Raw genomic sequence first — 23,782 nt, forward strand, 5'->3', positions numbered from 1 at the left:
TACTATGACAATTTTTTGCAATTTTGAAAGACATAGTATACAATGAGTTGTTTTTTTTTTTTAAGACATTTTTTGGGGCATTTTTAGCCTTTATTTAATAGGACAGACAAGCATGAAAGGGGGAGAGAGAGGGAGTGACATGCAGCAAAGGGCCACAAGCTGGATTCGAACCCGGGCTGCCGCGGCAACAGCCTTGTACATGGGGTGCCTGCTCTACCACTAAGCCACCGACGCCCCTACGATGACGTTTTTATGCAATTTTGAGCGACATACTATACTATGACAGTTCTATGCAATTTTGAAAGATATACTATACTATGACAATTTTATTCAATTTTGAACAACATACTATACCATGACAATTTTATGTAATTTTGAATGACATACCATACTATGACAATTTTATTCAATTTTGAACAACATACTATACCATGACAATTTTATGTAATTTTGAATGACATACCATACTTTGACAATTTTATGTAATTCTGAATGACATACCATACTGTGACAATTTTATGAAATACTGAACGGCATACTATACTACCTTTTTTTTAAAAGATATTTTTTAGGGCATTTTGCCTTTATTGGACAGGACAGGTAAGCGTGAAAGGGGGAGAGAGAGGGGGGATGACATGCAGCAAAGGGCCACAGGCTGGATTCGAACCCGGGCCACTGTGGTAACAGCCTTGTACATGGGGTGCATGCTCTACCACTAAGCCACCGACACCCCAAACGACATACTATACTATGACATTTCTATGCAGTTTTGAACGACATACCATACTGTGACCTTTTTATGCAATTTTGAATGACATACTATACTATGACATTTTTATGCAATTTTGAACAACATACTATACTATGACATTTGTATTCAATTTTGAACGACATACTATACGATGAGATTTTCATTCAATTTTGAATGACATACCATACTATGACATTTTTATTCAATTTTGAATGACATACTATACTATGACATTTTTATTCAATTTTGAATGACATACTATACTATGACATTTTTATTCAATTTTGAACGACATACTATACTATGACATTTTTATTCAATTTTGAATGACATAATATACAATGAATTTTTTTTTGCAATTTTGAACAACAAAGTATAGTATGACAGTTTCATTCAGTTTTGACCTTCATACCATATTTTGACATTTCTATGCAGTTTTGAGCGACATACTATACTATTAAAAGTTTTTATGCAATTTTGTACGACATACTATACTATGACATTTTTATGCACTTTTAAAATACTATACAATGACAATTTTTTAGCAATTTTGAATGACATACTATACTATGACATTTTTATGCAATTTTGAACAACATACTATACTATGATATTTCTATACAATTTTGAGCGACATACTATATACTATGACAATTTTTATGCAATTTTGAGCGACATGCTATACTATTACATTTTTGTTTATTTTGAACGACATACTATACGCTGACATTTTTATTCAATTTTGAACAACATACTATACTATGACTTTTTTTTCCAATTTTGAACGACATACCATAGTATGACATTTTCATGCAATTCTGAAAGACATACTATACTATGCCATTTTTATTCAATCTTGAACGACATACTATACTATGACATTTTTATGCAATTTTGAATGACATACTATACTGTGACATTTTAATTCAATTTTGAACGACCTACTATACTGACATTTTTATGCAATTTTGAAGAACATACTATACTATGACCTTTTTATTCAATTTTGAACGACATACTACACTATGACATTTTTATTCAATTTTGAAGGACATACTATACTATGATGTTTTTATTCAGTTTTGAACAACATACTATACTATGACAGTTTTATTCAATTTTGAACGACATACTATGCTAGGACATTTTTATTCAGTTTTGAACGACATACTATACTATGACATTTTTATGCAATTTTGAACAACATACCATACTATGACATTTTTATGCAATTTTGAACGACATACTATACTATGACATTTTTATTCAAATTTGAACGACATACTATACTATGACATTTTCATGCAATTTTGAATGACATACTATACTATGACATTTGTATTCAATTTTGAACGACATACTATACTATGACATTTTCATGCAATTTTGAATGACATACTATACTATGACATTTTTATGCAATTTTGAACGACATACTATACTATGACATTTTTATTCAAATTTGAACGACATACTATACTAGGACAGTTTTATTTAGTTTTGAACGACATACTATACTATGACATTTTTATGCAATTTTGAATGACATAATATACAATGAATTTTTTTTTGCAATTTTGAACAACAAAGTATAGTATGACAGTTTCATTCAGTTTTGACCTTCATACCATACTTTGACATTTCTATGCAGTTTTGAGCGACATACTATACTATTAAAAGTTTTTATGCAATTTTGTACGACATACTATACTATGACATTTTTATGCACTTTTAAAATACTATACAATGACAATTTTTTAGCAATTTTGAATGACATATTATACTATGACATTTTTATGCAATTTTGAACAACATACTATACTATGATATTTCTATACAATTTTGAGCGACATACTATATACTATGACAAATTTTTATGCAATTTTGAGCGACATGCTATATTATTACATTTTTGTTTATTTTGAACGACATACTATACGCTGACATTTTTATTCAATTTTGAACAACATACTATACTATGACTTTTTTTTCCAATTTTGAACGACATACCATAGTATGACATTTTCATGCAATTCTGAAAGACATACTATACTATGCCATTTTTATTCAATCTTGAACGACATACTATACTATGACATTTTTATGCAATTTTGAATGACATACTATACTGTGACATTTTAATTCAATTTTGAACGACCTACTATACTGACATTTTTATGCAATTTTGAAGAACATACTATACTATGACCTTTTTATTCAATTTTGAACGACATACTACACTATGACATTTTTATTCAATTTTGAACGACATACTATACTATGATGTTTTTATGCAATTTTGAACGACATACTATACTATGACATTTTTATTCAAATTTGAACGACATACTATACTATGACATTTTCATGCAATTTTGAATGACATACTATACTATGACATTTTTATTCAATTTTGAACGACATACTATACTATGACATTTTTATGCAATTTTGAATGACATACTATACTGTGACATTTTAATTCAATTTTGAACGACCTACTATACTGACATTTTTATGCAATTTTGAAGAACATACTATACTATGACCTTTTTATTCAATTTTGAACGACATACTACACTATGACATTTTTATTCAATTTTGAACGACATACTATACTATGATGTTTTTATGCAATTTTGAACGACATACTATACTATGACATTTTTATTCAAATTTGAACGACATACTATACTATGACATTTTCATGCAATTTTGAATGACATACTATACTATGACATTTTTATTCAATTTTGAACGACATACTATACTATGACATTTTCATGCAATTTTGAATGACATACTATACTATGACATTTTTATGCAATTTTGAACGACATACTATACTATGACATTTTTATTCAAATTTGAACGACATACTATACTAGGACAGTTTTATTTAGTTTTGAACGACATACTATACTATGACATTTTTATGCAATTTTGAATGACATACTATACTATGACATTTTTATGCAATTTTGAATGACATACTATACTAGGAAAGTTGTATTCGGTTTTGAAGGACATACTATACAATGACCATTCTATACTACATTTCTATGCAATTCTGAATGACGTACTATACTATGACCTTTTTATGGCATTTCCTTCTTTGTTTTTCCCGAGTTGCAAGATAATATCACCAAGCTAGAATATTTGTAGTAATCACTGTGATTTATTAAGTCAATGAGAGTCTTTTTGATTTTTTATGTGACATTGGTTAATTAATAATTAACTTTAATTACTGACACAACTGATCATAATTTGACTGGGCACATTTATAAATATGCTTAGGATATAATCTTTACTAAAAGTCTATTAAATCAGTACAGATTTTCTTATAGTTGATACAGTAATCAGGTGTGATAGTGTGATGGCTACACGTGTTTGTTTACTGAGAAGGTGACACCGCCGCTGGCAGGAGGATCAGGGAAATCAGCGGCCTCTGTGCGAGGTGTTAAACTGTAAATATTATTGGCATGCTGATGGTCTCCCACGGCGCCATGGTGTGTAAAATTGTTAACAGGCAACATGATGGGCCTTCTCTATCCCCAAGGTGAGAATGTGGAGAGCGTTTTTATCAGCCATTATCCAGAGGGTGCACCGAGGTGTCCAGTGTCACATGATCAGTCTGGCAATCACAGAGTACTTTATGTCATCATCAAAGAAGAAGGCTGCATATATATACATAGTCTCTCTTTGATATTTAGACGTGTAAAATGTGTTTTAGTAACATTTTCTGTGCTGAGCCTCATGTCCAAACATTCAGGTACATCAGCTTCCTAGAAACATCTGAGAAAATAAATCCCACAACATCATGTAGAACACAATACATCAGCTTTTAATTTGTGAAAATACAAAATGAAATCATGTACAATTTATGTACAAACCTATTTGTACAAGACAATAAACTGTATTAATTATTGGGTATTATGACATAGTCAGAAATATCAACTTAGCACTGTCATTGTATCCACAAGTCAATGTGCTAAAAAGAAATTCACAGAAATAATACAAACTAGACTGCAATGCTGAATGTCTCTCAACCCCACAGGTACTGTCAAACAAGAACACACTAGAAAGAAATATTTTACATTAAGCTTTACAGATTTCTTTGAAGAGTACATAAAATGAATCAGGCTCTGCTGTTGACGATGGATCAATGAAAAATAGTTTTAAGACTTCAAATTATTTACTACAGTTCTAGTTATCTCCAGGGAAGTACCACCTCTTATCAAGAAATAAAAAGACTTGTTTTAAGCAAAGAGGAAAGTACATTTCTCAGTCTCACAGCAAAAGCAAACTTTGCTTAAATTCAGCTAAACTAGAAGCCTCTTTTCGCAGCAGTGGGTCTTCTGGAGTCCTCCGTTGGCTTCAGCACTGCCTGGCACATTACTGGCACTGAGGGTTGGATGGTTTGGATGTTCTCTGTGCCAGTAAAAATGTCACAACCTCTCTCTGTTCACATTCAACATGAGTCCTCTGTGGAATAAGCTTGCGTCGTTGTTTCTTTTAACTTTTTTTCCCCCTTTATTGATTGTGAAGTAAAGTGACAACAGTGCCAATATAGTTTGTAATTTAAATAAGACAAGACAAGATTAATAAACCACACTTAACTCTGCGTTCTGGACTCATGCATGTACAAAACGAAACAAATGATCTGTGCTTCATTGGATGTGTTTGTTTTATGAATACGTCAGATATGTAATGGACAGAAAAGAATCTATCCGAACACTTAAATAGCCAAAATAACTTTTTATGATAGAGCTGTTTATTGTGTATCTACAAAAAAACCATGTCTGATTATGGCATTAAGATTGGTCATGGAGTACATGTAAGTGCGTAATGGCCTCCAAGACAATCCTGTGTCAGGCAGTGCTTACAGCCAAAGGAGGACTTACATATGCCCACTTTATGCGATATGTGGCTTTTACATTCAACTATAGACTTATCATAATGAGCCATGCTATACCACAGCATTTAGCTTTGCTGTTTATTGTGTCTTAAGTAAATGAGTATCTCTGATATCATGAACTGCGTGAGACTTTTGGATATATTCTAATGTCAACAACAAAACAGCTCTATCATATTTGGCTATTTTAAAAAAAAAAAAAAGAACAGAAGAAAAGAATAATATTCCTTACATTTTACCCCTGGAGAAATTCTGCAGTTACTTAAAAGCTTTACTTAATACGATTTCTGGGGTTTTGGACATTGCAACCGTACAGCAACATTAAAACAGTTATAACAAACGACTCAAAAAGGCAAAGATAAGACAAATATAAATGGATAGAGATAAGGCTGGAGCCAAATGCCATTTACACATGGACGCTGGCCGTCTTAACTGTCACAAATGTTGTGAATTAGCTCCAAATGGCAAAGGAATCACTGAGAGTCAGTCACTAACAATGCCATTGTGGTGGGATCGCAGCTGGATGTAAAATACACATTTTAATATACTGTACAGAGTAACTCTGCAACACTGGGTAAAGTAAATGCAGTAGTAGTTGTTCATCAACAGCTAAAAAGGCAACTTTTGCAATTGCAAAACTTGATCCGGTTATAGTAATCACCTCTTTTTAGTAGCGGTAGTCTTTTTTTAAATTGCCGTTCTCCTTCAAGTGACCCTCATTCCCCAAAATGGAACAAAAAAGTCATGGAGTCTGGTCACAACTAAAGATTCGCTGTGCAAACTAATAGTTGAGTGGCTGCAACATTTGACTATGATTGTCTTCATGTATTTTACATGTATGATCCTAAATCTGCCTGTAAGGTAAGCGTGCTGCAGAGGTGAATGAGGAAAGCAGTTTGTGTCCGTCTCATCTCATGTCGATTGATTTATGTTTGCAGATGAGAAGATAACCCGAATCCCAGTCTGACACCTACACGATGAGTCTTCTGGGAGCGTCCAGGTGTCAGCACGGGTCCAGAGCTCAGCACTCGTCTTCTGCTTCTCTGATGGGTGGGATCAAGCTGCTTGTGGATTTACACTGACTGACTTGGTTGATGGCGAGCGTATTCACAGGCTTGATCTGTATGGTCCTCAGGTGGGTATTCTCTGGCTCATCTGTAAACCATGTCTTTTCTGAGAAGGAGCCAAAATCATATAGAGACAAAGAGGAGGGACATCAGACAGTTAATGCTACAGGAACGTTAATCACAGTTTCATTGTTTGTTTTTCAAGTGCACACAGAACATAGGGAGGACATTGTATATTTAAAAAAATACTCCTTTAAATGATTTCATGGAAAGAAATTCTGACATGATTAAAAAAAATCCCCAAGATGATTTTTTTTTTTATAATGGCAGTTAAGTGTCGTTCAGTCTCCCAGTTTTAACCTTATAGGTTACTCACCTCATGGCCAAAAATGCTTCATTTATATAAACCATACTGTCACTGAAGCATGCTGTTTTGTTGGGTTAGCCAACTCATTCTCACTCCCAACTCGTCAAATAGCAACGCTTGATCTGTGGCTCCAGTGTCAGTTTTTAGAAGCTCAGGGACAGCGTGTACGTCTACACTTCTTACATGCATTATGTCGCTTCAAAATAAACTTCATTTCTAGGTTAGGCAACAAAAGCACGTGGTTAGGCTAAGAAAAAACATCAAAGTTTGGCTTAAAATAGGTATGTCTGTAATGTAACGTCATGTCACTAGCGTAGGATGCGACACATACTCGCACACTGCCTTATTAAAATAACTCAATTGACTTTGGGTTTGACACAAGGGTGAGTGCTGCCGGAGAGCACTGGAACAAATCTCCGCCACTTTTCTCCAAGTGGGGAAAAGAAGTATTTGCAGTTTGCACAATTCTATTGAAATTCATTTACGTTTTTTTTTTTTTTTTAATCGCTTGAAGATCCAATCATCACTAAAGTTTTTGTCATGCAAGAGAGACAATGAAAACAAATGGAATAGTCAAAGTTGTGATATAGGCAGTTAAGTCATGTTTATTAATTCATAACGTCAACTCATGTATTGAGTAACATGCAAGAAGACATTCCACCTTAAAATTCATCAGCAACTGTCTGCGGTAGCCTCTCAACAGCATGGTAAATTGAATCATATTTTTCTCAGTCTGTAGTTAGCTGTAACTGGTAAAAATGAAGGGCAGCGAAACATCATTTTATTGTTATATTTGACTAATATAGGTAAAATTGCCACTGTAAATGGCACGTGTTGTGAAGTTTCACAACAAAACAAGAAAACGCATCGGAATCAGGTTTCTGTGCGCAACATTTGTTTTCGTATGATGCATTTACAAAAAAAAAACAACTGTGTGTGAAGGCCTTAAGAACAGTAGTTACACTGCCTAACTTTTGCAAGGGGCCACAACTTATCCATGCATGTCATAGGTGCGCTTTTGTACTTAAACAAATAGCAATCATAAGTGCTATATTGTAGGCAACTGGACTTGCTTGCGTTTCTTGAAAACGTTTCACGCCCCATCCAAGAAGCTTCTTCAGTTCTAAATGACTGGTGCAGAGTCGCACGCTTTAAACTCTGTGGGGGTGTGAACCCTTACAGAGTCGTTGGGGTCACATGTGAGCTCTTAGCTTCAGAGTTATTAAGGTCACATGTGAGTCGTTGACCTACCCTGACATCATATGTGTCGTTAGGGTCAGATGGGACCAGATGTAAATGGGTGTGAGGTCGTCTAGGGAGGGAACCCAAGACTGCATTGTAGGTGGGTGATCAGTCGTGTCATAGGCCACCTCCTCTGTTTAAAGATGGTCATACCAGTTTGACCTAGATGAAAGAGTGTCCCTTCTCCTTTAGATGTAAATGTAGATGACTTTTACATGTAAAAGTCTTGGATGAGAGGCGAAACGTCTTCAGGAAACGCAAGCAAGTCCAGTTGCCTACGATATAGCACTTATGATTACCATGAGCTGGATGACTGAGAATCTCCACCGACATGTTGCTAAACAAATAGCACTTTACCCCTTGTTTTACACTGGACACAAACAGTGGCCTCCTGAGTAAAAGTCTGAAATGTATTTGACCCATCCACCTCACCTCCCACCCACTTTATGTGGACTTTCTCGCACATTATACAATGCAAGTTGCTCAGAGTGTCAAAAAAATGCCACTGTCAGCTGTGTCTCATACTGTCACTGAAGGGTGCCTTGTTGCGCTGGTATGTGACACAGAGGGCCACTGATCGAGTGTCAAAATTTGACTAGTTGGGAGTGAGACGGGGTTGGGTCAGCAGACATGCAGGTCACCAGTTAAAACAATCTGTTTTCATACTTCATCATACCAAATTAGAAGTTAATAGTTTCAAGGGTTTCATCTTTTTGAGGGGCTTCAGGCTTGTGGCTTGATGCAACTTTCTTTTCTTATAGGAGAAAATGGATAGTCTGGCATAACGTATCGCTGGTGATTCATCCACTTGGCAATGCCCAACAGTCATGCATTTTCATCAACATGACTTAAGGCAGTGTTGCTGCAGTACATTAACACATATGCCAGGAGATACACCTTGCCAATAATACAACATCAAACACCACTTGATACAGAATAAAGTGAAGTAGCATCAAACCATTCAGTTGCAATCACACATTCTACAGTCAGACCTACAGCAAGATGTACTGCACAGGTCATAACCATGCCGTCCTAATGCAGTCGTTTGGAAACACTAAACTACTTGGCTTTCATTCAGAGGGCAAAATGTCAACAAGGACATGACCGTGTTCAATGCATTATTTAACATCATGCATAATCATTCACTTCCATACCTTGGCCCACTCTACTCATCCTTGTTGCACTTTGAGAAAAAGAAAGTAGTACACTAAATGTAAGCTAAATGGGAAATTCTAGGATGACCATTAATAACAGAGACTGCACAACATAATGATCAGAGGTATAGAAACAGCAGATGCTCTCATTACACATGGATGTGGGGTAGGTTAAACAGAGGGGGGGGGGGATAATGAAAAATAGAACATGTATCATGTCAGAAAATCTTTTAGTGCCATTACTGTGCATTGAGCCACTGTAGCAGGTGTCAAGCAGCCATGTTGTATCCATGCCTGTTGCCAAAGCAATTGGAGGGATGTCGTCCATGTTTTAGATGTAATCAAGAACTCCAGTGAGCAGCATGCAGCTAACCAACCAAGTGTGTTGCATAATTTGATCAGCACAAACAAGCAACTTCATGTAGAAATAAACGTACTTCTGTAACATTTGCAACGTATATGTATGTGCAGCTGAACATGTTTTCATTTCATATAGGAACAAATTACTAACCATAGCAAGCTTGAAGTGTTCACTCAGCAGCTGTGAAAATGTAATGTGCTCGTTCAATTTTTGGAATGAACAATCAAAGAATATTTGAATATTTTGTCATAGCAACAATATTTTAGAAAGTACCTGGAGAATGCATACCTCCACAGATTCTGTGAAATCCTCGTAATGTGTCAGTAGTAGAAACCGTTTAGTATTTGTAATCAAAATACAGACAGAGATTAACAATAATACTTAATAACAATAGCAGTCACATTTTTTTACTCCATGGGAAAATGAAATGGCCATATAATTTAATCATGTTCCTACACTGCCAACCATAGTCAAAATGCTCTCTTTTTTTGGAGTTACCCAAGATTAGAGGTGCCAGGTGGGTTTGGGAATACTCATGAACCTCTGTGAGAACTGCTGTGTTGTAATTTTGTCCATCAGTCAAAGGGTTGCCTCCATATGACTGCGTTCAAAGATTAAAAACTCAGGCTTCTCTTTGTGTGTTTGTCTGTACAGAAAACAGAAGTTTGGAATTTCTAGCCTTTTTGGAGTCTCTGGTTCGGGTGCTATAGACGCGACCAACTGAAGATCATATTTTTGCTGGAGGACTTCACAGCTGAGGTAAGAAACCTAGAGGCGGTTATTGGGAACGTCCAAACCCAGGTAGTACTTTGTTGTTGAACTTCTGTGCTTGTCATAAACAGTCCTTCACAAAACTTGTGAGTGGTGGGCACATGGTTCCAAAACATCATAGACGAAAGATAGATGATCAACTTTAAAGCCGTATTATCCAGTCGGGTGCTGTATGTCTTAGACGTTGAGGTGAAGAGAGAAGCCGAGCTGTCACTTGGTCACTAGCTGGTGGTGAGGGTTGTGAAGTGGAGGTGGGGAGCTGCCAGAAACAGCTGGTAAACCTGTACCAGAGTAATGGTGAACTTTGTACGCCAGGCTTTAGTTCCTTTCCACACAGTCTGGCTAGCAAAATGTTTCCTCCATCCTGTGGGAGGTTGAAGGCCATGTCCAAAGCCTCAGTTGCAAAAACGTCTCTCTTTAGAGTCATGGCTAGAACGTCATTGGTGCTTAAAAAGTATTCAAAGTTGATTAGTCAATTTTGTGACAATAAAGGCCCCTAAAAAGGATTGGAGAGTTTTGACTGACATTTTATGAGGTATTAAATTTTGTAGCATGTTTTATATATATATTTTTCTTAAGAGGTTTTATGCTAAAGTTTGTGTGAATCTAATCATTGCATAGGCCAGAGTGGGATTTTCTTTTTTTAATGGCATACTACTGTGACATACTATAGTATGACTTTTCAAAAGTATTTTTATGACAATAGTATACTATAATTTGACTTTTTTATGGTATACTATACTAAGATTTTTTATGACATTCTATACTTTGACAAGAGATTTCACATTTTGAAGGTCGGTGTCTAAAAGAGTGAAATCCTCTAAGAAACAAAGTGAAACTGTGTGATCCAATTGCTCTGCATGTTAGACGACTGCGGTCATGAGTTTGATCCTTATCAAGGGCAAGTGAAGTTTGCAGGCCAGTTTCCATTCAGAGAAAATATTTCAGTGCGAGGGTTCTTGGTGATGTGTTGGGGTTGTCTGTGGAAATAAGTTGCCAGTGGCCCAGAGTCTGGGCTGGAGTCCTGCCTGTTGCTGGTGGATGAAGCATTCCAAACACTCCTGCTGTAGCAGGGTCAGGGGGGCTATGTCTTTTATGACGTGCTATTCAATTGCCATTTAGCATAATGAGAACTTATGTACGACTTTGAATGCAGGACTGCTACTTGTAAGTTGTAGCACAGAATTTTTAAACGGCTGTATCAGTAGTTTTACTCAAAGATTGGAGTACTTGTTCTATCACTGGTAAATTCCAGTGTTTGAATTACACACTAGCTTTTGGGGGAGCCCTGTTTTTTAGGGGTGGGTAGTACTCTACAGTACACATGCTCGTGCATGCATGAACAAGCTCATCTACGTTGGGAAGCATGACACGGGAACTTAACTTGGATGTTAAGGAGCTGCAGTGTTTATTCATGGACAAACTGAAATCTACACTGTACATTTACTACCAATTACAACTTAACTGCCAATTTCTCAAATCACCAGTCACCATCACTCACGCTTGACTGCCATGGGCTATTCCCTCAGACGAAATTGACACGAGGTAGTGAAGTCAATACAGTAATATGTGGATATGTATACTATGTGTGTGCACATTTTTTTTTACTGATTATTGATTAGAGTTCAGTGAATTTCAACTGTCAATTAACATATACGTTTTATGGCCAGTGGTGTTGCTTTTATACAGCACTTACAGCATGTCTCGCTGCTCAGCCTTTTCTCTGTCCACCCAGATGGCCTGACTTAAACACACCACTGCCAAGAATTTATCCACATTTGGCAGTTAGCTGATGCTAAATTCAGACCCTTGCTGTGTCTGCATTTCGATCATAAGTTCAGCTTGTTCTGCACTAGGCTCGGCCAAGGATCAGGCATGCTATGAATTTTGTTTGTGGTTTTCATGGAAATACAGGTGCAGCTGAGGAATGGAGATCTTCCTGTGCAGTGAATTCAGGGCTAAGCATCTGCCTTTTTGCTGATGATGCAGTTCTGTTTGCTTCTCTGAACCATGACCTTCAAGACACACTGGGGCAGTGAAATCATGTGGTTGCTTATTATCCAGTCCTTAGTAAAAATATAATTACTGGTAATCCACCAAATAAGAATAACCATGTTGTTAGATAGCCATAGTGTCACTGAAACAGCTTGACAACAAGTTTAACAAATGCAAAATAACATTGAAATGTGACATTCACTTGTAAACACAATGTAATCATAACGGTTGTGTAACTTTATTAATAACTGTGACATTTTCTACTTGCAAATATCTTGACATAATTAATACTCCATGGCGGCAAATAACATTTAAGTGTAGCATCCGAATGTTAATGGAAATCAAAAGGCATTAAGAGGAGATGATGTTCAGTATTTCATAGACATACTGTGAACTTGTAAAGACATATAATTTAAAGTGCAGTTCAAGTACAATGAGGTTCAGCTTTAATTTAAACAAAACAAACAAGTTTCATCAGAGTAAAACTTGGAATGTTATAAGATGGATACACTCACTGACCTTCATCACAGAGGTGACAGTTATTAACACACACACGAGAGCACAGTCTTTAGTAAAACTTAAGGTCTGGAAATGTTTGCCAATTCCTACTCTGAGGGTACATATCCTGTTGGCCAAAATCCTCCATATAAAAATACTTTTGCTTTCAGGGCCCTTCACATTTTAAAGAAGACGATAGCATCTCAAACTGGGAGAGTTTCCTTGTTGGGAGTTAGCCCTGTGTGTGCAGGTAAGAGCACTGAAGGAGAATCAGCACTGACATTTAAGCCTGTCACGATAATTACGTTCTCAAGTCATCGTACGATATACGGACATGACCTCGATATTGCCCATTGAGTGTCCAGACATCTTTGTTTGCATAAAAATATGACATTTTAGCCAGCATGGTGCCAGAATTAACAGCAAGGTTACCCAAACATTACTTTGACACAGCGAGTCTCTCTTTTCTCCAAACCCACTTACTTGCGCAAGTTCGAAGAAAAATAAGACGACACAGTGTAGCTTACCGTCAGCCTGCAGCTGCACTTTTGAAGTGGAAGAGGCACAGAACTGACAGCTGTTAGCTTGCGTAACCCTGGCAGCGAGTCAAAAAGTCTGTCGTTTGTAGTTTTACCCTCCAACAATTTCATCCACCACCCCATAAAACCACAAACCAACCGTTGGGCTCACAGGCTATCAATCCCTGGCAGTACACCAGTGATACTATGGAGGTAACTGCGTTGTTTCTGAAGCTTCGCTAAGCTTGTCTATTAGCCACGAGAGGCATCACTTGTTTTTGTAAAGTCTGAAACTGAGTAAATCTGGGCTACTTCAATAAATGTAGTACAATCTCATATAGTACTTTGTTGGGTATATTAACAAGTGTTAAAATTCCATTTCCAATGTCTGAATATTCTTAATAACTAAAAGTTCATCTAACTCGAAATGACAATAATATAATTTATTGCAATTATTTTTGAGACATGTATCGTCCATCAAAAGTAGTTATCGTGACAGGCCTGCTGACATTTTTAAGAATGAAAAACTAAACTAGGTAAATCTGAATAAAGCAAATTATCATTTACAATATATTCAATAAAACATGGATCATAACACCAACAGAATTTAGCCTGGATGTAAAAACAATCTACAAAGCCCTTTGGTTAGGTGTCTCAAAGTTCACTAGAAACAAAATGTTCCATCTTGCTTTTGACTGCAAAGGGGTTTTTGGATAGATGTCTAAAATAAAACTTAACGCATATGTTACATCATGACAAAATGTCAAGGAAAGAAAAAAAAACATTATCCAGCTACTAAAGAGTGACAGATTTACTTACAGCCCTGGTAAAAGTTTTACTGTAGTCCTTGGCATAAAAAATGTACAAGTATGGAAAGACTGAGAACCACAGTAACAACCAATGGATGGAAAGAATCTTCAAAAAAGCTTACTGTTTGGCTGCCCCCAGGAAACACAGAAGCCCTTTGTGGTTGCCCACTTTCCCCTATGCCATGGGGCACACCACACTGTTCTGTACTGCATGGGGTTGTTGAATGCTAGACATACAAGTAACACACACATACACACTCCACGACAAACATACACACATCGACACCCAGACACATTACAGTCTGTTTGCAAAAGGACACACAGGACAGTAACTGTTGGCAGGCACTGTTCATGGACATAGACAGTCAGAGAGCTTTAGAGGGGCACATACTTTTGTTTGTCTCGTGAGTCCCTGCTTTTGGCGCGGTTGGTGCGGTTGGTGGTTGGGATAGAGTGGACGGAGGAGCTCTTTTTGCTGGAGGAATGGGACGAATGGGAAGAGTGGGAGAGGCTGGTTCGAGACTGGCCCGCATTGTGGTCAAACTGCATCAGGCAGAATATCAGGTCTGAGGGCACCAGCTCAAACGCATATGGTGGATTGGTTATGACGTACCTAGAGAAGAGAGGGAAGGCCAGTTATAAATTTCAGTATAGGTTTGAACAAAGGCTTTTTTGTGACTGTTGTTACTAAATACAAGGACACATTAGGTCCGTACTCACCGTTTGGTACATTGGCTTTGTGCGTTTAGATGTGCGTCTCGTAACCGATAGATGCCAAAGCACAACATGTTGTATGTTTTCAGGGCTTTACAAAACAGGTCACCGTAACAGCCACCATCCTGCAAGACAGTGACAAAAAACATAAAGATACATCGTACGAATCCTTAACATTGACTAAATACACCTCTAACATAAAAAATGAGTCCCAAACTGATCATTGTTTAACTGGTACCTGTCATTGTAAGCCATGTGCAAACTCTTCTGATATTCTAAAGGCTTGTGCACACTAGCATTCAAAACATTAAAAAATATTCTGCAATCAGCTGATTCACTCACTGGGCAAAGAGAAATCCGTGTTATAGCCAAAATACATGGGGCACAGACACGACTGTCATGTAGGTGGGGCAGAGTATTTTTTATTTTTACCAGCTACATAGAATACTTTTTTTTTTTTTAAAGATATTTCTTAGGGCTTTTTTGCCTGTAATTGACCTCTCACTAAGCCCCGCCCCTTGTGATGGTTTGACAAGCTTTCATTCAGTAGGCTATATCTTAAGTAGCTAGCTAGCTAACCCTGCACATAACAGGGTTTGATTTTGGTTTTGGAACACAGAAGAAATGTATATCTTTTTCGAACCTCTCCAGGTAACAAGTATCATTGGCCAGAATCGAGCCCACGCCTGCTGCGGCATGGACAGAGCCTTTGTACATGAGGTGCCTACTTTACCAGGTGAGCTAATGGGTGCCGCAACATAGAATGCATCTTTGTAGTTCGTGGTTGTGTGCCAGCTTACCAGTGTGGGGTGAAACGTGTTACTGTAAACACATTACCTTTGTCAGTAATGGAGTAATATTACACTTTACTGTTCTTAATTTGGCAATCACATTAAAGTTACTAATCAATTTTGTTGTTACTTGCATTACATAAGTTCTTCAATTATCTGCATAATGAGCAAATAGAAAAAATAATCAAATATGCTGACAACAGCAATGCCATGTCTGAAAAATGATTTGAGGATCTCCTCCTCATGAAGTACAGTAACCACTGTTTTTTTAGTAAAAATGCGTCAAATACGATGGACTAGTCTACTATAAAGATATGGTTTGACGTGCGAGCGACTCAAGTGAGTTTGTTTGGCCTGTTAAATGCAGTTCATATGCCATTTAAACGTATTTTTTTCTGTCATCATCTGGTGGTGTTAGGAAGACTCATCTCATATACCTTATTAGGGCCCATTGATATATTTTTCAGCCAAAACATTAAAACCACAGGCTGGTGAAGTGAATGACATCGAGCATTTTGTTACACTGCTGGGAAACCTTGGGTCCTGATATTTATGTGGATGCCACTTGGCACACTCCACTAAACTAAACACTACTGCAGATCAAGTACCCCCCCCCCCCAGCACTCCCCAATGGCACCCCTCAGCAGAGCAGTGCATCATGCCACACTGCTCAGGAATGGCCTGAGGAATGTGACAAAAACTCAAGGCATCTACCTGGCCTCCAAATCCCTAAGATCCAATTCTGAAGAAGTATTTGTGGGTGCGCTGGTACCCCCAATGCACAGTGGGACCTCCTTGGGTCAGACTTGGCTCTGACCTGTCAAGGCTTGGACACAGGACCGCTGGGGGTGATCTGTGGTGTCTGGCACCAGGGCGCTGGCGTTGGGGTACAAGCACATCCCACTGATGCTTGATCAGCCAGTTGTTTTAATGTTTTAGCTGGTCAGTGTTCTTGAATAAACTGCATTACCTAAATACAGAAAGTTAGCTAGCTTGATTAGCTTTGTTTACCTCTTTAATAATCCTGAGAACAAGCTGCCAAAGTGTTGAGGAGTTATCAGCTTAACATATAACAGTGCTCTGAACTCTGGAGCTCTTGCTCTGGTACTGTCACTTTACCTTTATGTACATTTACTCATCACTTATCATTATGCATATATATTTACAACATTCCTGTTTACATTTAATTCATTTTGCAATTACTGTCCACCACAAATATGTATAATTTACCTTAAAAAAAAAAAAAATCCTTTTTTCAGTTTTAAATTGTATAAAATGTATCTCTATGGTCATAATGTATGAATATGATAAACTTATTTGAGGATGACTGTATTGGATTAAAACTCTGGGTTTCGCTGTCACAGAACGCACCTATTTTTGGACATACAATCCCTGTTACTCATCTCAGCTCTGAATCACAGCCGTCCCTGTTAGTCGGAATCTTTTCACCGAAGTCGGCTCCCACAACACAAGCAGACAAAGATGTGCTTAGCCCTTGGGTGACAAGACCAGTCACTTACCCCGAGGTCGGCGAAGGGCCCGTCGTACAAGGCCAGCTGTGCCACGCGACACCTGTCCCTGTTCGCCAGTGTCTGTGGCGTGCTGTAGCCGCCCCGTAACGCATTCTCCTCTGCCAGCAGCCCCTCCAGCTCCGGCGTCGCCCCGCCTGTTACCAACGTCCGGATCAAGGTGAGGATATTATCATTGAAGTATGTCTAAAGGAATGAAGGTAGAGAGGGGGTGAGTCCTTCAGCAAACGCCACTAAAGTCACAACTGAAGCTTCTCAAAGTGCCAGCCGGGCCGAACGGTGCTATCTAACCCTGCCCTGTTGTGTCACATTGCTCTGCACACTGGGAGAAAAGACAGGAGAATCCAATTACTGCAGGTTAGTCTCACTCCCATCAGACACAGGAAGTCCATGTACATACTCATGCTGTCCAGGCATTTCTTACAGCTAAATAATTATGTGAAAAAGTCAGTTTTACAAACTGCATGTTCAGCCTACACATTCCTCAGTGGCGTTACTATCTTTATAATTCCAACCAGTTACTGCTTTGTTGATTTTAACAAGGGCAAATGTCTGCACCGCAGTCTCTTGTCTCCCCCTGCTTGTACAGCACAGTGACATCTCCCTCAGCTGCTGACAGCACTATTGACTGAGATGATGGATGAGGGCTGTCCATTAGGTAGCATTACCTTTTGTCTACACTGAGGCGCACTTGAAGGCAGCTTTGTTCTAACCTCAGTCAAACTGAAAGGCAGACAAGTGAAGCCATCATACCTAGAACAAGTTCCAGTCTTGTCAGCCATTGTGTTAACATGAGCAGAGAGTTCCTACACTTTTGGGGAGGCTGATATCAAAACTCAAGATTTCTTTGCATATATCAGATCACTGACAGATATTACAGACTGTTTCACTGCACTAAAACCTCTGGGTTCCTACGCAGTATGGAGAAGTACAGAATTTGATTTTCGCATTTTCCAGGTCTGGGTTAGTATGTAAAAATATTTGTGTTTTCGAAAATATAAAATTCTGAATTTCTAAAAATAAACTGATCATACAAGCAGATTGTTTTTCATGGTGTTTGGAGCAGCCAAAATGTTTACCACTGTGAGAGAGTTGGGCCTGAGCGAACATGACGTGGTTGAAAGCAAGACAAAATGTAGTTTGCGTTCACTTACACCTGAACTTAAACTCCCACTGTATGCCCATATGCAGAGCTGCCTCTACACCTGTACGTCACAGCCTGCAAAACTGCTCCACTCCAGTGTGTAATACCTCAAATCCAGATGTCAACGACCAAATTAGTTTCAAATAAATGCAGTAATATATGCATGGCATTACAAATAGTGATGTACATATCAGAAAAGTGAGGAAACCATACCTCTGTGAATAAACAAGGCAGCACAGATGGTTCTATTTTATAAAAATTAACAAAAAATATGGGGGAACACTACTATGAACATGAGTATAGGTAGCCACGGTTAGTTTACTTCCTCTTTGGGCAAAGATGAACTCGTCTAGGTTTGGTGTTAAATGATTTGTATGAGCTACAGAACCTACCTACAATATTCCAATCTTCTGGTAATTATTTGGCAACCTAATAGCATACATAGTCAATATGTGGCAAACATGTTAACAGGTGGATTTAAAAAAAAATTCTAGCTATTTTCACTGGATGTCAGATATGGTCTGAAAAATCTACTGAAATTTGAGTCTGGAGAAGTGTGTTATTTTGAAATGGAAAATACAGTCAGGTTCATAATTATTTGGACAATGATACAGTTGTTGTCATTTTGGCTCTGTACACCACCACAATGGGTTTTAAATGAAACAATGAATACCTGCTTAAAGTGCAGACTCTCAGCTTTCATTTAAGGCTTTTTTCAAAAATGTAGTGTGAACCGTGTAGGAATTACAACCATTTCTTCACACAGTCCCCCAACTTTAAGGGCTCATAAGTATTTGGACAAACTAACATAATCATCAATTAAACAGTCAGTTTTAATACTTGGTTGCAAATCCTTTACAGTCAATGACTGCCTGAAGTGTTGGACACATAGACATCATCAGATGCTGGGTTTCTTCCCTGGTGATGCTCTGCCAGCCCTTTACTGCAGCCGTCTGCACTTCCTGCTTGTGTTTTGGGTGTTTTGCCCTCAGTTTTGGCTTCAGCAAGAGAAACGCATGCTCAGTTGGATTCAGGTCAGATGATATGACTTGGCCATTGCAGAACATTCCACTTCTTTGCCTTAAAAATGTCTTTGGTTGCTTTTGCAATATGCTTCAGGTCAATGTCCAACTGCACTGTGAAGCATCGTCCAATGAGTTTTGAAGCAGTTAATTGAATCTGAGCAGATAATGGTGCCCCAAACACTTCAGCTTTCATCCTGCTGCTCTTGTAAGCAAGACAAGACTTCACTAGAATAAATACAGAGGGTTTATCACAAGATGCAAACCATTGGTTAGCCTTAAAAATGGAAGGCCAGATTAGAGTTTGTCAAAAACCATCTAAAAAGCCTGTACAGTTGTGGAACAGCATACTATGGACAGATAAAACAAAGATCAACTACCAGAATGATGGGAAGACAAGAGAAGGAAGAAGGGAAGGAACTGCTCATGATCCAAAGCACACCACCTCATCAGTGAAGCATGGTGGAGGTACTGTTATGTCATGGCCATGTATGGCTGCCAGTGGAACTGGTTCTCTTGTATTTATTGATGATGTGACTGCTGAGAAGAGCAGCAGGATGAAAGCTGAAGTGTTTGGGGCTACATTATCTGCTCAGATTCAACCAAATGCTTCAAAACTCATTGGACGATGCTTCACAGTGCAGATGGACAATGACCTGAAGCATATTGCAAAAGCAACCAAAGACATTTTTAAGGCAAAGAAGTGGAATGTTCTGCAACGGCCAAGTCATATCATCTGACCTGAATCCAACTGAGCATGCGTTTCTCTTGCTGAAGCCAAAACTGAGGGCAAAACACCCAAAACACAAGCAGGAAGTGCAGACGGCTACAGTAAAGGGCTGGCAGAGCATCACCAGGGAAGAAACCCAGCATCTGATGATGCCTATGTGTCCAACACTTCAGGCAGTCATTGACTGCAAAGGATTTGCAACCAAGTATTAAAACTGACTGTTTAATTGATGATTATGTTAGTTTGTCCAAATACTTATGAGCCCTTAAAGTCGGGGGACTGTGTGAAGAAATGGTTGTAATTCCTACACGGTTCACAGTACATTTTTGAAAAAAGCCTTAAATGAAAGCTGAGAGTCTGCACTTTAAGCAGGTATTCATTGTTTCATTAAAAACCCATTGTGGTGGTGTACAGAGCCAATAATTATGGACCTGAATGTATGTAAGAACCATGATCTCTACCATGAAATAATATTGTCTGAATTCTGAATCAAATCTGACTTACAGCACTCATTAAGGAATCCAGCACACTGACGGCAAAGGCTGTCCCACAGGCAAAAGGCTGAGTGAGGTATAACTCTGTGTCAGGGTCGTCATCATCATCTTGGTCCAGGAACTGAACGTTGGAGTCATTCACTGTGGAAATAAACATGGAAATTTCACTTATTTAAGATTCTTCATGTTCATTTTCTGCACCACAGACCAGACCTCATGGAATTATTTTGTGATTTAAAAAAAGCATGGATTGTGTGCTTAAGCATTCACCAGGCAAATACTTAATTCATGTGAAGAGGAGGACACAGAAGTACAGTGGTTGTGCACAACAGTCAGAAGCTGCAGATATGGACTGTATTAGAAATCTGTGTATGGTTCAACAAAGTCTCTTCAACTCCTTTCAGAATTTGGACAAAACTGTAGATTCTTTTAAGCGAGTGAAATGAAACCATGTCTGGTATTTGCGTTCGGCCTTGTGGCCGACTTGCCTCTGCCACATTCCATATCCAGGCCATGCACACTCATGACACCATGCATATTGTCAAAGCTTCAGGCCTTGATCCAAAGTCCTCCTGAAGTCAGTATCAGAAACACCAATATGCCATTGTTTGTCTTGTAAATCCAAGACAGAACTTCCAATTACTTGTACTTGCATGTCAAAACAAATGAAAGTATCTCATTGCCCCAGAACCTTCTTTGAAGATGTCTCTGAGCACAAAAACACATGCAGTAGCTGGAAGAAAGTAATGATGTAAAATTTAGTTTGAGAACTGCTACTTCTGTGAGGACAGAAATAAATGTCAGTCATATCGACAGGGCTGAGATGAAAGAAGGGCACGGGCCAGAGAATGTGATCCGACAGAAGATGCTATGAAAACAGCCACAAGGACTTCTGAGGGATCAAAGGCCTTGTAATTCTTAGAAAAATAAAAGGGAAAAATTTTGCTTTGAGATAAGGGGCCAAAACAAGACAGGCAATTTCAACCAGAACCAAGGGTAAAATGTGCTCAAAGTGATGCCATGGGAATGGACTGAGCCTCTTGTGCAGCGAGAGAAATCAAAAGAAAGCTGATATGGAGGCAGCAGCAGTTACAACACTGCAGTACAGGACAGAGGCACTTCTTACCCAGCTCAGTTATCATTTGTATGCTGGTCCCACTGCTTTTATCCTGACTGAATGAAATCACAGGCGGTTTTTTGCCTGGCTTTGCTAATGGTGCTAGACAAGTGTTGAGGAAAAACAGTTACTGAAGCATGTCAACAAGGGACAAAAAAAAACATATAAACTCCACTTATTGTACAGTTAATCAAGTGTTGACAGCCTCTTATTGCAGACACTGTGTTTTCAGATCTGTTTACAACTATGTAAATAAAAAAAAAAAAAAAACATGCAACAGTAGAGGTAACATATCAATCAGCTGACACAAATATGCAGCAGCAAGCATACCTAGCTCTGTTATGATGGGAATATTTGCTCCAGTTGTGACAGACGTCTGCCGCACTAATCCATGGACTGGGCTGTTTTCAGGAGACGATCTATCCATCCCTGGGGGTGTAAAGCCTAAATGAACACACACATAACATAATGCACATCTGTTAATGCAATATTCAATACTTCATCAGAGGTTAGAAACACGCAACATATACTCACACAACTGTTTGTATGATATCTAACATATTAGTGCCCTAAGAATGGTGCTCTTACATCACTTACCTAACATTACATTATGTGGCTTAGGTTTAGGCAAGTATTGTTACGTAAGTTAGATTAAGGCAAGTAAATTTACCCAGGTTATGTTTAGGCAAGTTACGTAGATTAAGTTTAGGTAAGTAAAAATACATAGCTTAGGTTTAGGAAAAAAACATGATTGGAATTAGGCACATTATGTACTAATGTGAAGTTACTTACTTAAGGTTTTGTAGGTTAGGTTTATACGAGTAAAGTTTCGTAGATTAGGTTTAGGCAAGTAAAGTTATGTAGGTTAGGTTTAGGAAAAAAATATGGTTAGACGCACATTACGTACTAATGGGAAGTTACGTACTCAAGGTAAAGTTACGTAGGTTAAGTTTAGGCGAGGTAAGTTACGTAGGTTAGGTTTGGGGAAAAAACATGGTTGGGTATGGTCATATTAAATACTAATGGGAAGTTACGTACTCAAGGTAAAGTTACGTAGGTTAAGTTTAGGCAAGTTAAGTTACGTAGGTTAGGTTTGGGGAAAAAACATGGTTGGGTATGGTCATATTACATACTAATGAGAAGTTACGTACTCAGGGTAAAGTTACGTAGGTTAAGTTTAGGTAAGTAAATAGAAATAGCTTAGGTTTAGGAAAATAATATGGTTAGGCATGGTCACATTACGTACTAACATGTAGTTACGTTCTTACGGTAATGTTACGTAGGTTAGATTCAGGCAACCAAAAATACATAGCTTAGGTTTAGGGGGGAAAAAATAGTTGGGTGTGGTCACATTACATACTAATGTGATGTTACATATAGTAATCTAACGTAGGTTAAGTTTTGGCAAGTATAGTTCCTTAGGCGAGATTTGGGAAAGTAAAGTTAAAAAGGCTAGCTTTAGGAAAAGAAACATGGTTGGCAATAGTCACATTATATTCTTACTGTTAAGATACAAACTTGACCTAAAAATATGTAGATTAGGTTCAGGAACACAAACATGGTTGGACGTCATCACTTTACATACTTAATGTAAAATTACATGCTTAAAGTTACGTCGGTTAGGTAAGGCAAGTAAATTAATATTGGTTACGTCTATTAAAGTAAAGTCATGTAGTTTAGGTGCAGGAAAGGATCATGGCTGGGCGTGGTCACATTACATTCTAACATTAAGTTATATACTTAACATAATTACATAAGTTAGGTTTAGGAAAAGCATCATGGTTGGCACATTA

The 23,782-nt window shown here is 38.0% G+C and overlaps 1 protein-coding gene across 18 annotated transcripts in view; it reads right to left on the bottom strand.

The window, feature by feature from the left end:
- Positions 1-4,574: 4,574 nt before the first annotated feature.
- Positions 4,575-23,782, bottom strand: part of LOC117247532 (calcium-activated potassium channel subunit alpha-1a) — a 150,108-nt gene continuing 130,900 nt past the window's right edge. For 8 of the 18 annotated variants that reach the window (XM_078163661.1, XM_078163663.1, XM_078163662.1 and 5 more), the window contains 8 exons: positions 22,320-22,433; positions 21,999-22,091; positions 20,883-21,013; positions 17,474-17,668; positions 15,169-15,287; positions 14,840-15,061; positions 9,497-9,525; positions 4,575-6,839 (listed from right to left, as the gene is read on the bottom strand). In XM_078163661.1, coding sequence (XP_078019787.1) covers positions 6,688-6,839; positions 9,497-9,525; positions 14,840-15,061; positions 15,169-15,287; positions 17,474-17,668; positions 20,883-21,013; positions 21,999-22,091; positions 22,320-22,433 — 1,055 coding nt within the window. In that variant the 3' untranslated portion in view covers positions 4,575-6,687. The remainder of the gene's footprint in view (positions 6,840-9,496; positions 9,526-14,839; positions 15,062-15,168; positions 15,288-17,473; positions 17,669-20,882; positions 21,014-21,998; positions 22,092-22,319; positions 22,434-23,782) is intronic. The other 10 variants (XM_078163666.1, XM_078163664.1, XM_078163676.1 and 7 more) reach the window with 3 other exon arrangements.

The sequence above is a fragment of the Epinephelus lanceolatus genome, chromosome 21, assembly GCF_041903045.1.
Source record: "Epinephelus lanceolatus isolate andai-2023 chromosome 21, ASM4190304v1, whole genome shotgun sequence".
Lineage (NCBI taxonomy): Eukaryota > Metazoa > Chordata > Actinopteri > Perciformes > Serranidae > Epinephelus > Epinephelus lanceolatus.